At 37.0% G+C, this 16501-nt stretch overlaps 1 protein-coding gene across 2 annotated transcripts; it reads right to left on the reverse strand.

Annotated features, from left to right (window-relative positions):
- Nucleotides 1–111: 111 nt before the first annotated feature.
- Nucleotides 112–6718, reverse strand: LOC131311623 (G-type lectin S-receptor-like serine/threonine-protein kinase SD1-1). Of its 2 annotated transcripts, XM_058339150.1 has the most exons (8): nt 6364–6695; nt 4758–4892; nt 2392–2549; nt 2076–2286; nt 1191–1428; nt 963–1113; nt 237–634; nt 112–175 (listed from the first exon to the last, which is right to left on the reverse strand). In XM_058339150.1, the coding sequence occupies exons 2-7, from the start codon at nt 4858–4860 to the stop codon at nt 326–328; spliced, it is 1170 nt and encodes a 389-aa protein (XP_058195133.1). In that variant the 5' UTR covers nt 4861–4892; nt 6364–6695; the 3' UTR covers nt 112–175; nt 237–325. The 2 variants fall into 2 exon arrangements, with proteins under 2 accessions (XP_058195133.1, XP_058195125.1); XM_058339142.1 differs by having other exon boundaries at nt 112–634; nt 6364–6718.
- Between the last annotated feature and the right edge of the window lie 9783 nt (nt 6719–16501).

Genomic DNA, 16501 nt, shown 5'->3' on the forward strand with positions numbered 1-16501 from the left:
GCATCAATAGCATAGTAACAAGAAGCAACTAGTACATCCAAAAAGAGAGCACCCACAGCAAAATAAAAATTCTAACAATAACAGTGATATCAATAAACCACTCCAAGGGTATTTAGCAGGCTTAAAAATTAGTTTCCAAGCAACTCAAAATTCTTACAAGGCTTCTTGTAACATACTGAAAACCAAATAGGAGCTATGTTACAGTGGCGCCATACTGCTGTTCTTTCATATAGAACCTCAAAACCAAAATGCACTTTTTTATTAGTTCTCTTCTTAACAGAAGGAATATTAATAACTGTACAAATATAGGAACAAATCCAAAACCTTATCGCCCGGTCAGTTCTGTAATGGTTACATCATTAGCAGTGCTAGTAGTTTGTCCACTTGACGAAGATTCGATCTTCAGGGAAAAGCTTGCAATGCAAAAACCTGGTTCTTTGGGGTTTTGAGGCACTGCACTTTCATTACTCAGCATAAAAACTACAGAGGACATTGTAGGCCTGTCTTCCATGCGCTGTTGTACACATAAAAGGGCCACTTGAATGCATCTCACCACTTCATCCGCGGAAATCGACGACTCCAACTCCTTATCCATTAGTTCCAGAGGTCTCTCTTCATTCCACAATTTCCATGCCTAGACCAATTCAAATTTGGTATCTTTCTTTTAGTAATACGATTGAAAGTTCAAAGAGTAATCTTAATCCCAGAGAACCAGAAACGGGGAACAGAAGTGGCCACAGAAAGTGCATCAAAGGCTAGGATTCCCACGTACTGAATCCTAAGAAATGAACCTACCAACACAACCTGTAAAATTCAGCCATATATGCACTTTTTTTGACTGGGTCTGAGGCAAGTTTCTAAATTCCTTTTTTTTGCTAAGCGGCAAGTTTCTAAATTAACGTAATTATTTGATACAAAACAATTGAAATATTAGCATCAAAAGGAAGCTCTTGCACACTTACATATCCTATAAGGTTGAGGTCGTGTTCAGGGTGGTAAAATCCCCAATTCTTCTTGCCACTTATTATCTCCAACACTAGAACACCAAAGCTAAAGACATCCGACTTCACAGAGAAGTGACCGCTCATTGCATATTCTGGAGACATATAACCACTGCACGCCAAGACAGCATTAAAATCATTTGTAAATATACAAACATATTTGTTAAGCTATATGCTAAGATCACTTACTAAGTTCCCATTATTTTTCTTGTCTTTTCCTCCGTTTGGTCGCCTCCGAATATTCTTGCTATACCAAAGTCAGAAATTTTGGGGTTCATCTCGTTGTCAAGTAAGATGTTACTTGCTTTGAGATCTCTGTGAATGATTCTCAATCTCGAGTCTTCATGAAGATAAAGCAGTCCTCGTGAAATTCCAATAATGATGTCGAAGCGCTTTTTCCATGGTAGCAGCTTCCTTCTGGTTTGATCTGAGTATGACAGCAACAAAGTCTAATCAAAACTTTATGCTGCTAATACCTCCATCACACTACCCTTCTTTTCTTTTTTCCTTTTTGCTGAGCTTTAATTTTTTATTTTTTTTGCTAAGCATCACATCACTCTTCTTGGTGTTCAAAAAATACAGAGGAAAGAGATATGCAAGGCCAATGAAATACCATTTTTTCTGTATTTCTCTCCCATAAGAAGAAAATTACTGTTAATGGTACCAAGTACGGAAAAGAAGAGGTATATCAAGTTTTGCATCTGTTTCTCGACGTCTCCATGTTTCCCAAGTAACACCACAATTGATTTTCTGTAGTATTTTCTTTTCCTTTCCCTACCAATTCCCTAAATCACGCAGCAACATCCAGACCCCGTTCGTTTTGGGATTTTGGATAGAGTAATGATTGGAAATAGGGGTAATGATTGGAAAGAGATAGAGAGAAAAATGAGAGTAATAATTGGAGAGAAATAGGATAATTATTAGAATCCAAAATCCAAAACTCTTAAACGAATGGGGTCACAGATTTTGCTAATAGATCAGATACCAGATGGAGATACGAGATGTGAAAAATGGATGAGGAACGGTAATTGTAGATCAAAAGGAGTTATGGAGATATGTCAAGGTTGCACAGACCGAATATGAAGTTGTCCAAGCTCTTGTTAGGCAGGAACTCATAAATTAGCATCCTTTCTTCTCCTTGAATGCAGCATCCGAGGAGCTTAACAAGGTTGCGGTGTTGAAGTTTGGCAATCATATTAACTTCATTCTTAAACTCTTTTATGCCTTGCCCAGAACTCTGTGAAAGCCTCTTCACTGCTATTTCTTGCCCATTAGGCAATTCACCCTACAAATTACATTCCAAAGCATAAGCAATACTAAAAAGGAGAAAATACTTCTCCCCTTCCTCTATATGAGTCTTCAGTAGACAGTGATGTAATGGGATAATTACCTTATAAACAGGGCCAAAACCACCTTCTCCTATCTTATTTCCAAAAGAGAATTTGTCAGTGGCAGAAAAAATGGTGCCCAGATCAAAAACAGGTAAATCAAGGTCATGCTGCTGACTTTCCTCCTTGGAACCAATGGAGAAACTTTTTTCTTGTCGAGCTGTTACATGCAGAAATTTGTGAGACCAACAAAAGCAGAAGGTTCAAGATTTTATGATCTAACAAACAAGGAGTGGCCTGATGAGCTTCGGGGCCGATGTATTTCCAAATACAGCATTTTGTTTTATAAGAAAGGAACTATTATTGTACTGTCAATGCCAATTATATTGATTAGTTTTTACTTAGCAATACTAAAGTGTTTTCACGTGAAGGCAACAAAGATAGATACCCTGTCTCCCCAGGGGGAATATTCAAAAGATAAGAGTGTCCAAATAATTCACTTCTTAAATGAATTCATTTCTATTATCTAAAAAGGTAACCACAAATTCTGGACCCAACAAGTGAAACCAGTGTTGCGCTTTTAACCTAAAACTTCACACACAAACAATTGCATGAAGAATAATCAAGCAAAATACCCAGAAAGAACAATGTAAAGATTTACGTGGTTCCCCTAATTTGGGTACATCCAAATGTCACACCAGCTTTTCCCTACATATCGAATGGAGAAGGGAGTACAGAGTACCTCGACTGCTGCATACAGTCAAATATAGACTAGGGTTTTACATCACCAAATAAGGTAATATAGTCCGCAAAGTGACAAACCAAACGGAGTCAAGCTTTACAAACCTGACAACTAGAAGAAGTTTCATGGAAATGCAATTCTTTGGAAAAGCCCTAGTTCTAGTGTTTTCATTATACAATGACTTGCGTTTTAAAATGCATGTTTTGACATATTGTACATCCTCAAATGGAGTGAATTTACTAAACCAATTGGAGAAAAATGTCATGTGTAACAAACTTAAAAACAAATGAGAGTATTCCAGTTCCTCCTTTGATTGCTACAAGACTCAAAGCTGAGGATTGCGGACAGCTTCAAGACAAAATTATGGCCACAATACAGCAATGGTCTAATAAGATGTCGTACTTGGATCACCTATGTGATTGGAGATGATCTTTCCACTTTTTGATGGCACCCCATTGTACCTTGTTTCAAAGGTTTGGGGATAGGGTTATGTATCATCTTGGGGAGGTCCTTAAATGCAAAGGTGACTTCTATAATCCATAAAGGAGACTGGAGTTGGCCCAGGGCTATTCTCATGGCCCATACCCAAGGTTGTTTTTTGCCTCGTACAGGTGAGATGGGCTAACATCAAATGGGTTCCGAATGCTGATGGTATCTACTCTGGAAGATATGCTTGGAATGCTCTTATACATTCTCGTCCTATTGTGCCTTGGGGGAAAGTGGCTTGGTTTCCCCATCAACGTCATGGATGGGGTTTCATTCAGTGGCCAACAATGTCAGGAAGACTTTCCTCCATGGATAGGTTAAAGGCTTGGGGAGTTATTCAAGCTAATGACTGTCCTGAACAGTGGGGGTAAATAATCTTGTTGCCACTTATATCTTGCTTATCCATTTGCTACTTGGACATGGAGAAGACTGATGGGCTTGTTGGAGCTGCTGAGCATATCCAATCAAAGCCGAAGACAGATCAAGGAAATCATACTGATAGAGCTTCCCTGAGTATCAATGATGAGCTGAACTGGATAGGTGCCAGCAGGAAAAAAACATGTATGTGTTGAAGCTGTCTCTTTCTGCTATAGATTGTAATATCCTGCTATAAGGGCTATGGTTTCCAAGATTGAAGGGGATATTAGATATTAAATTTTCTCTTGTAACAGGATGGTTCGCAACGAGTGGAATATTTCTAGTGCTGTATTTAGTTCTAAATGAGTTGTTAGGCTGGTTAGGATTGGTAGGGTCTTCTTGCCGGTTTTGTCTCCCAGTTTATGCTGCAGTGCGCCCCAAAGATCCTGTATGGTTTGCTTCTTTTGATAATGAATTATATAGCTGAAGTAAATTGAGAAAGTGGAGCTTTGGCAAGACAAAATTTTAACAAAATTGCTCATAATGATCCTGGAAAAGTGTTTTACACGAGCACTTCGAAAAATGGTAATAAGCTGGATTCGTCGCTTGAAAGAGATACATTGCAATAATGTAATCTAAACAAGAATACCACAAAAATGTAGGGAATGTTGCATTCCTCGAACCGGAACGATCAGCATTCCGAAGGGAATCACAAGAAGCTACTATAAAGTGTCACAATGTTTCACGCATATCAAACGGTTTCTCTTTCAGGAGACTTATTAGATCAAGCAATTAAAGAAAAACATAAAAAAACAAATAGTAGGGCTGGTAGAACCCTTGTACCTTTAGCTGTTGCCTTCCTCAACTGACAAATATAGTACCCAGCCATGCCAGCCATAATCATCCCAAGAACTGTGCATAAGACAACAATGATGATCGTCGCCATTTTCCTTTTCCTCTTAGCATAAGCAGTTGATTCTGTTCACTCAACCAAGGTTACTAAATAAGTCATTCGGTTCCATGGCTTCATGCACTGTAATTTTATGCAGGCTATAATATTCTCCGATGGATATTTCGAGATGCTGCCATAAAAAACACTTTTTCTTTCTGGAAACATAAACTACTAAATTCAGAGTAAAAAAGAAGGACATCTCTAACAAGCATTTCAGAGAATTCCCACAGCTGCTATACAGAGACAGAATTGACACATTTCTTTTAGTGAAAAATCCACCCATCTATTATACCGTATAACTTAATCTTCTGAAGAGGGAGAAAAGCCCATTGGGCTCGGTGTCATAATTAATCCGATGCACCCACATTAACAATATAAGCGTTCTATAATTCTAAAAAATGTGAGCTTAAGGTCTAGAAAACCAGAAGGAAAAAATACAGTTTTACACAGAACCCCTGAATTTATTCTGGCCACCATGTTAGAAAGGCCTCTGATTAACTAATGAATAGTAGTACAAGTCACTGGTATACGATTGATTGTTCTGAATAAAACCAACAAAAAGACACGCAAAAACAAAACAAACAACAAAAATGAACATGGAGTATCATGATATCAATTTACGTTTTGTAAACTGATTCATTTCTTGTTTTGGAGGATTTTAACTCAGTTATCCATGTAGCCCTACTCTTGTTTGTTTTCCTAACAACACTCTTCTCCACCCCACTGTCAAACAACCACCTGGCCGGTGTGGCCACCCAACCTAAAGTTGGGGTTTGGGCGCGATCAGTTCTGTATAAGTAAAAAAAAACGCCAACTGCCCTGGTCAGTCCTGGACCCCTGGTCACCTCCACCTCCACCTCCACCTTCACCACCAACTCCCTAACCACTACCTCAAACAATCCCCAACAAACCAAAATGAAAAAAATAAAAAAGAACAGTAACACCTACAAATTACACATTCAGATTCATATAATAGCATGAAGACAGAAAACAGTGCAGCCAGATTTAGCACTTGATTAAGATTATTACCAACACAACCGAACCAAAACTCTTAATTAAAAACATTTAAAATTGTAACACCATTCATTAGGGTCCAAACTCAGCAATCCAAACCAATAATCATCACAACTCCGATAACAACAATGCGAAAACCACAACTCCACCTTAATATGGATCTGTTAATCAAATGAATAAACACCAAATTAACCCACTAAATCCATAAAGTCCTCCAAACTTCAATGTTTGGGGGCGTTTCGCTGAACTAAATGGACTTTAGCCCTTGTTTTCACGGATTTATTGTCAGCTCATTCTCCTCACATAGCGAAACAACTTGACTGTTGCTACTAGCATGTACTCCAAAATTATAGCGGAAACGCACCCTAAGTCTGGAATCATAAACTACCCAATTGAACATCCCATCTTCAAACAAGACATATATGAAATGTGTGTGTGTATATATATATATATGTATGTATGGAGAGAGAGAGAGAGAGATACCCTGCAAACGGGTTACAATTGGCGAAGGCCGGGAGTGATAAATTACATCTTTGGAAACAAATCCTTCGGAAGAGACTAGTCCAAAAGATCTTAATATTTGATACGAATTATTAACCAGAAGGAAAAAAGAAGAAGAATTTGATGAGACTTTGAAGGTTTGGTGAATTGTGGTGAAAGGGCAATGGTAATTGCTCCGAAGGCGGGGAGTGGAGCCACTCCACTGAGTGGGGGTTGTGGAAAAAACGGAGCTCGAGAGAGAGATCAGTAGATGAAGGGCATCATGATTGAGAGAGAGAATTTTATAAAGTACTACTACCGCTAGTAAGAAACAGACAAAATCGCAAAACAAAAGTCTGATTTTACACAGTCAAGATTAGTCTGCTGTCTTCATAAATACGCCAATCTATTTTCCCTCGTGGCACACACACACACCTCCTGCCGAAACTACCCCGCAGCCTGCGTCCCAGAAATACCATTTATTCATATTTTCTTTTGTTTTCTTATCTTCAGTTATAACTATTCATTTAAATTTTTTTTATTTATAATTACAACCACACATTTAGATATTTTTTTGTTAACTTTTTATCTTTAACTATAATCATTCATCCATCACCTCTTATTCTTATATATCCAGTATTATCCTTCCAAAATCATCATCTTATTTCCATCACCTTCCTCTCCCTATTTATCCCTCCAACATCACCATCTTTTCATCATCTATCTCTCTCCCTCCCTTCCTCTGTCACAGCTCCTCCCTCCTTTTTCACACCGATTTCGTAATACGTAGAAGAACATTATGGATGACTACAACTTCTCACTTTCAGATAGTTGGTCCATTGAGAATGATGTTCCCAGTGGGGAGGGCGTCTCCCACAATTTTCGTGATTATACACCCAAGTTCATAACTGACAAGGTTTGTTATTACCGTTGTTCTTATACATATTAGTTATTTAATTTAAAAGTACATAAATTATGATAAAACTGGATCATGTTGTATTTATACATATTCTTTTTTATTGTTTGTAGATTTTTCAAAGTAGAGATGACATGATAGCTTGGGTGCGGAGAGTCAGTAGGGAAAATGGTATTGTTGTTGTCATTAAGAAATCTGCTAGTTTAATTGGTGACAAGTTGCCAAAGTGCATTCTTAGTTGTGAAAAAAGTGGAAAGTATAGATTGGCACGGAATGTAGTTGAAGGACAATCATTACAAAAGAATACTTGGACAAAAATATGCGAGTGCTCATTTGAGCTGCAAGGTATACCAATATCTCTAGCGGATGTCATGTGGAGTGTAAAGGTTGAATGTGGTTTTCATAACCATAAAAAGCAGAAATATTTTGATGGGCATGAGTAGCATGAGTACCCATCAAGACTAACACCAGAGGAGAAAGAAATTGTGCGCGACATGGCGAACAACACCGCGCCTCGTGAAATTCTTAGTGTTTTGAAGAAAAGAAACCCGTTAAACACTACAAGTGTCCAGAGCATTTACAACTTCAAATATACAGATAATATAGCAGAACGGGGCGGTCTAAGTCCTACTCAGTTTGTCTTACATCAACTAATAGAAAAAAAATACCTCCATGAATATCTTACAAATCCATACACCAACGAAATCACAAATATTGTTTGAGTTCATCCTCAAAGCCTAGAGCTATCTGTGAACTTTCCGTCCGTATTAGTCATCGATGCCACATACAAGACCAATGAGTACCGGTTACCACTATTAGAGGTTGTGGGTATGACATCCACAATGTGCACTTACTCTCTCATGTTTGCACATCTTACAAATGAGAGGGTAAATAACCTAACATGGGCCTTGAGTACCTTAAAGAAATGGATGCCTGAAAGGGGGGCATTGCTGCCATCGGTGTTTGTTATAGATCGTGATTTAGTGCTTCTTAGCGCCATTGAAACGTGCTTTCCCTCGGCATGTCACATCATTTGCATTTGGCACATCAACCAATGCATAATAAAGCACTGCAGAGGAGTCCTTGGTCCGTCGTTTAACGACTTTAACATGTCATGGCACTCACTTATTAATTCAACAACTGAAGTGTCTTTCAATCAGAAGTGGAATGCCATGTGCGATGACTATAAACAACACTCGCAGCTCTTACAATGCCTTCTCAATACATGGTTAAGGCCATATAGAGATAGGTTTGTGGCAGCATAGACAAATACGTGTATGCACCTCGGAAGTAATTTAAGCCAGATGTATAGTCACTTTATGCATTGTTACCTTTACTATTTCAATTATGTACATTATTCTACTACATTAAAGAATATTTCTGTAACTTTCGTATTTAAACACAACTCATTATTATATTACAGGGCAAAGTCCACATATGCGAGGCTGAAGCTATATTTGGGAGTTACCATGCCATCCTTACAAAAAGCTTTTGGGATTATACACAAGATGTTGAAAAATTAGTTCGGAGAGATTCGGAGGTCATTCCAAAGATCTATCAACATTCCCTGCCATTGGCAAATAATGAAACTTTTTCAACAAGTAAGAACTCGCATTTCATTAGAGGCAATGGAGGTCATCAATGTTCAGCTACAATGCGCTGAAGATGCATCCCCCCTCCAGTTCGGGTTGTGCGACCGTACAATAAAAATTATAAGCGGATTGCCAGGCAGGCATGATCTCGCATATTACCGTTGGTATTCCATGCCAATTTCAATTCAGAGTATCCACGATCATTGGACTTCGTTGTCCATGTGCGCGCCCATTTTGAATGACTAGGGAGAACAACCGGACAGAACATCTGAAGTTATGGACAGATTATGTGGGATGGATCGATCTACTCTAGAGCACATGATAAACATGATTATCAATATGACGGATCCATCTCAGAGCACAGTTCGAGACCCAGCATATTACACGGCTCATAGAGGTCGACCTACTGGTAGAGAGGAGCAGAGTGGACGACGCATTCCTTCCTTTACAGAAGCATCCACTTCCTCATTTAGGGTTGAATCTAGAAGACGTGGGAGGGGCACAGGAGTTCGCAAAACTCAAGTGAACCATGCTCAATTTTCAGTTCCACCCATCCCTACCGACTACGTTCAACATTTACCTCGGACTTATCAGCACTACATTTCTCACATTAATGACATCTGAAGTGATAGTCATTGTGGATTCAAGGGGATAGCCGCTCATATAGGGTATACTGAAGATGGTTGGGCTTAAGTTTGAATAGATCTCATTGAGGAGATTCAACAGAATAAGGATCTATACGATGAGCTATATCCAGAAAGGGGTTGAGCAGACCACCTAATACACTCTTTAAATTGCTTTGAAGATTCGGCACCACCGGAGAATTGGATGGACGCTATGAGTTTGGGAGTTGTCATCGCTTTGGCGTACAACCTTGTTATGCATTCATTTGATGGGCATGCTTCAGGTTGTTTTACTCACTTGCCATTGCGATCCCCTTCAGTTTTAGTCCAAGAGCGCATTGAAATAGCTATTGTCTGTATTGGGAGCAATCACTTTGTGCAACTTTTCTTGCAGCCTCATTACCCTATACCACCCTTCCCAACATGGTGGAGGAACAATGCATCAACCCAAGCTAAAGGATGGGCTGCTCATTATGCAACACGAATTAGTTTGTGGAAAGAAATAATGGATACAAGACCAAGAGGGGCAGGAGCAGAATTAGGTGGAAACATTTATTAGAAATTGAATTTTCATATATTTTCACGAAATTAGTATAAGTTATGTTTTAATTATTCATTTATTAATTAAAATTATAGTAAGAAATCTTTTAAAAGTAAAACAAATAACTAGTAAAAGAAAAAACTAGTAAAAGTTATAAAAAAAAAAACTAAAACAGTAATTAAAGTCTTTTAAAAGTAAAACAAACAAAAAAACTAGTACAAGTTAAAAAAAAAAAAACTAAAACAGTAATTAAAGTCTTTTAGAAGTAAAACAAAAAAGCTAGTAAAATTAAAAATAAAATAAAATAAAATAATAATTAAAGTCTTTTAAAAGTAAAATAAAAAAAAAACTAGTAAAAGTAAAAGTTCTAAAAAAAAAAAAAAAACCTAAAACGTGTGGGGGGGGGGTGTTTTGTTTCAAGGGTGGGTGCGAAAAGAGGGTCTCAACATTTTGAACTGCGCTCTCGTCCCAACTTCCTCCCCTTCGGTCCGATCCAAATTGGACCCTTTGTGAGCTTTCTTTGAGTACAATGATGATCAGAATTGTTCAAATTTTTGAGCTTACTAGTAACATCGATCACGTTGAAAATCAAGTCGATCATATGTCATTTGATATGACATTAAAATGCATTAGGTGTTTAAAAAATAAGTGCGCAACACTAAATTGTAATCGATTTGACACAATTATATGAAGCTTAAATACATTTTGAAATCGTATGGAACCATATCCAATTCGACGTGGCCGATGGTGTCAACAAACACCTAAAAGTGAACGATTTCGATTATTATCAGTCATGTGTCTTTACATATAGTATGGGTGGACTTGTATGGTTGTATATCTCGAAGAAAGGAGATGAATATGCTGCTGTCTTCTAGAAGGATTTAAAGCACGCGTTAAATTTTCGGGCACAACACTTTATGGACCCGAAATGAGCCCCATAAAAAATGTAGTGAATGGTATAGTGGTTTAGTGTAGTGTACCTAGACTTATTGTATATGCAAGCATCTTGAATGAAGAGAGTGTGTGTGTGTGTGTCTATATATATATATATATATATATATATATATATATATATATGGGGCGGTTCCGGGAACCCTTAAAACAACCTCTAAAAAAATCCCCAAAATCTTAATCTCATTGTTCCCGATCAAATTTTGATGATCCGAACCGCTCAATGTGTTCAGAACGTGATTTTAAGGGTGCCCTCGAGAAATTGGTAAAAAAAATAACCGGGAAGGGCTTAATTTGAGCAGTTTTTTATTGAACCGTTCATTAAAGTTTAATAGAAAACTGTTCGGATGAAGCCTTTTTCGATCATTTTTTTTGCTGATTCCTTATGGGTACCCTTAAAATCACGTTCTGATTATATTGAGCGGCTCGGATCATCAAAATTCGATCGGGAACTTGGGAGAGTTTTTGTAGAGGTTTTTTTTAAGGGTCCCCGGAACCGCCCCGATATATATATATATATATATATATATATATATATATATATATATACACAAATTATCAAGTGAGGGATCCCTCATTTTTTTAAAATGAGGGACTTTCATTTCCCGATCAAATTTTGAAAATCCGAACCGTTCAATGTGTGCAGAACGTGATTTTAAGGGTCCCCGCGAGAAATCAGCAAAAAAAATGACCGGGAAGGGCTTCATCCGAGCAGTTTTTTTTGAACCGTTCAATGAAAACTGCTCGGATGAAGCCCTTCCCGGTCTTTTTTTTTGCTGATTTCTCGCGGGGACCCTTAAAATCACGTTCTGATCACTTTGAGCGGCTCGGATCATCGAAATTCAATCGGGAAGGAAAGTCCCGCATTTTAAAAAAGTAAGGGATCCCTCACCGGAACCTGACTGATATATATATATATATATATATATATATATATATATAGAGAGAGAGAGAGAGAGAGAGAGAGAGAGAGAGAGCCTCATATATGTGTTTATAGTAATTTTTTTTTTAAGGAAGGATAAAAGAGTAAATCCACACACCAACCGGAGGACCCCTTATACACAAGCACGCAACAATTTAAATTCTCAATGTGGGAGGCAGCCCAACACCCAACAAGTGAGAAAGCATGTTTTTTTTTTTTTTTTTTTAATGTTGTGTGCATTGATTTTGTTGAATGGTTGTGCAACATTATTTTATTCATTTTGCTAGAGTCTTCTACACTAGGACAGATTTCGATTTGTCAGTTATCGGCTGGGAGACAGAAAAATGGAGCTTAATTATGGGCTATAATGTTCTACCAAAACAGAAATTTCAACCACTCAGGACCATTATACCCGACATCTGTTGATTGGTAAGACCAGCTCTATATACTAGAAAAAAAAACCATTTATACTATTTTTGTCATTTAATGTGTTTGGAAATCATGTTAAACAATGGATAGTCAATCAACTTGATTTTTGGCATACTTACTGATTTTTTTTTTTTTTTTTGGCATTCTTTAGCTCTCAATGAGTTAAAAAATATTAACGGATCCAATCATTGAAGTGAGATCGGAAAAAAAATTTCCAGTCCTCTCCAATCTATTTGAAAGGCTCGTAGAGGAGCTGGACTCGTTAAGAGGTTATCAAATCGCTAATTGGAAAATCCTCTTGACAAGACGGACTAGGCCATCGTTAAAAGGGATAGGGTTTGATCCATTTTTAAATTTAAGGCAAAAAGAATTCCAAAATGGTTAGCTACCTCTAGTAGTTATTAGAATCGCAGAATTCGCTATTCATCACACAAATAACAATAAGAATCAATTGGTGAATCAAGTTATATATAACATCATTGGTGAATCGTACGATCCATGGTTCGATTCATTGACACAAAAATAATACTAATCTATGTGTGAATTAAAGTTTATCACAATTGTTGCGTTAGACTATTTTGAAATCACTTTTGCGGTTTTACCTTATTTTTCTTATACAAAAGCAAAAATATAAGATCATGTGCTCTTAAGTAAGAAAAATCTTATTTCCAATCAAAATTTGTTAATCGTTTGCAGATTGGTATTTATTCTGATTCGAAGCATGTTGTTAACCCTTTTTTTCATCATTCTTATTAAAAATTAAAATAGCCATTCTAAAAATATTTACAACGAAGATGCCTTATACTCATGATGAGTTATCTATTTTATTCCTGTTAAATTACCATATGTTACTATAATGTGAGTGTGAGAACTTATTTGGCTTAAAAAAGCCAAGTGGCTATTTGCTTCGTTTTTAGTTCTATCTAAAAGGATTAAGGACAGAATAAGAAAAAACAGACTCTAATTATGATACGGATCCCAAGCATACTCTGGCTTGGTCTTCGCCCTTGGATTCTCTCATGAAAGATACTGATCTGCTACGAGACCCACTATTTTATCTGCAAAAGAAATCTGGCTGGTGTCGGGCCAGGTTACTCCGTACTGTGAGTGATTAGATTTACTCAATAGATATCCTTAAATCCATTAACCCATAACGGTCCATGAAGGCTGATCTCTTAACTGGCTTTGGAAAGGTACACTCGGGAACGTCCAAAGTTACGATAATCTAGCTTCGCGAGGTTCCTTAGTTTCTAGGGTGACTTGCGACAAGCACCTGGGGCTAGACCCGTAACCGAAAGACATGCCACGCCCATACTTCGATAGTAACGCTATACGGGGGGAATATGGGGTGTGGAGAGTTTGATAAGAAACTACCTTCAATGAGAGAGTAAGGACGGCTATAAAGCTTCCTAGCTCAATCTCTGAAGTAGTTTTCTTATCTTTCAGATTTCTACGATTCTTCTCCTTCGAGAATCTTTCTTCCCGATAACTCCAACCATGACTGTCCCATGATTAAATTCCCTCTTGTTGTCCTGCAACGGGGTTTAAGTGAGTACCTCTAAGTTATTTACCTAGTAGTCTCACCTACAACCATCGCAAGAGGTAAATGTCCCACCGAAGTCAATCATGACAGTCATAACCAGGATTTCAATCCAATACTTGTATCATCTCTTGTATCATTTATTCTCCCCCCCTTAGGATATTGCACATATGACACAATTCCCTCGGATGCACATATAGCGCATGAGGTCACACATACAGAACCAACCCTCGGGATGCACATACAACAACATTCGTCGAGAACTCGCATACCGCACACCATCTTTGATCACTTTTGTTATACTTGCCTTATTAATGTCCTACCAGTTTAAATCCGGTCTCAAATACCCCCAATGTGCCTATTGTCCAATTCTAAGTTCACGTAGCATTGCACATAATGATAACAATCGAGTCATATTCCATAGCATTCATGAAACATTAATAACAATGAAATAGAACATATAGAATCAAAGTTAAAGTTCATTATTAAATTCATAAATTTGAACCTAAGTATCATGATCAATGTATGGCACACACATTAGAACACAAGTCTCATGCTTCAAAATAATTTTAATCAAGAAATTTCAAAATCATTCAAAGGATTTCAAATCTGTCATATTTTAGAAAAAAATTCATAACTAATTCATTATAACTCCAAAAATGTTCAAACCAGCGCCAAAAGTTTTGAAACGTCAATAGGTATCTACTGTAAAAATAAAAGATTCAAAAATTTGATACATTTTCTCCAGATTTTAAAAGAATCAAACTTGTTCTACAGAAAACAGAGCAGCCTAGCAGACAATCTTTAACAATTTTATTAAAAATAGCGTGTTAATTTGTTTTACTACAAGATTTTTATTACAAACCTTAGACACTAATAGGAGCTTCGTATTAAAGTTTCATAATTTTCTAATCTTGGTAAGTATTTTTTAAATAGATAACAAACATACCGAAAACTTGCAGTCAATACAAGAAACAGATTATTGGCCTATTTCAAATTGAAATCTGTTATTGATCAAAACTAATTAGATCATGTGGCTCATATATTTTTGAAGCTATATGTGTCTAGTTTCTAACCCAACAAATGACCTAAAGTGTTTTCGAGTTTTGTAGGCCGAGATATGGTCGTTTTCGTAAGGTGTGACGGTGCTGTCAGCACAGTGTAATAATTTAGAGCAGCTTAGTAAAACATTTTTAGTAATTTCTATGGTTTGAATAAAATTATGAGATTTTAACACAAGTTCTAAGACATATACAGGTATGGTTAGTTAAAATCTCATAAAATTTCAAGTTCGGGAACTATGCACGAAAATTTGTCAAAGTCACAGCAACATCAAATTCCTTAGAAAACTGCTACCTACAAAATCAACATTTTTATGAACTTTATATAAATTCACCATTAATAGACTACATACACATACAAATAATATACTTAGGGAGAGTGGGGGAAGATATATATATATATATATATATATATATGAGTCCCCTTCTGATGTGGGATCCCCTACTTAGCTTAAGTGCAGACCTCATAGATCCCGATCAAATTTTGATGATCTGAGCCGCTTAATGTGATCAGAACGTGATTTTAAGGGTTCCCGCAAGAAATTATAAAAAAAAAATGGCCAGGAAGAGCTTCATTCGAACATTTTTTTTATTGATTGGTTCAAAAAAAAAGGCTCAAATCAAGCCCTTTCCAGTCTTTTTTTTTGCCGATTTCTAGAGGGTACCCTCAAAACAAGTTTTAATCACATTGAGCTGCTCGGATTATCGAAATTCAATCAAAAAATAGGAGAAATGGGGAGGTCTACACTTAAGGAGCTTATTTAAGGTCCCCACAAGAAGCTCACTGTATATATACCTTGGATTTTCGAATTTCGGATATGGAGTGATTTTGAGAAAGGAGGCGGAAATGGCGTGGAAAAGGAGAGTCAAGGGAGGGTGGAGAGAGGTGGAAAGGAAAATGGTGATAATGTGTGTTGTGTTTGTTGAAAGTTTTAGTGGATAAGAGAGAAAAGGGTGATGAATTATGAGGAGTTATGTCACAACTTCGACTTTCAACATAAATATAAAGAATTTTCATAAATAAAACCTCACAATAATCCGTACAATACCCCAAAAGAGTTGAACATTTCCATTTCCATAATTACACTTCCAAGTCCAAGGATTTTTTCCAAATAGTACATCAGTGGCTCAACAGCCCCAAAACCAACAAAAGTTTCTAGTGTTCAAGAGTTAAAGTTTAAAATATCCTCAAATCAAAGTAATATCAAATGAAGTTATAAATACATCTTCCAAAAAGTGATTTACAAAAATGACTAAGTAACTTCTTCAAGTTAGCTTTCAAAATTACGTCCACGCCCAAGCACTCCAAACATGCAGCTACTGTTCTGAGTTAGTACCTGAAAATGATGTAAGGTTTGAGCTACACTAACTCAGTAGAAAACTCTAATCTAACAATATATGTAAATGAAATGCAGAGATGATCTTATGATAAACAACGATAACAAACTTCGAAGAATGGACAATAACTATAGACATTAATCCAATACTTCAATTTCAGAACCAACTGTATAACTTGATGAATAACCTTTGAAAGTACCACGTGTCCATTTGTGTCTTGTACATGTG

Source organism: Rhododendron vialii, chromosome 2a, assembly GCF_030253575.1.
Source record: "Rhododendron vialii isolate Sample 1 chromosome 2a, ASM3025357v1".
Taxonomy (NCBI): Eukaryota; Viridiplantae; Streptophyta; class Magnoliopsida; order Ericales; family Ericaceae; genus Rhododendron; species Rhododendron vialii.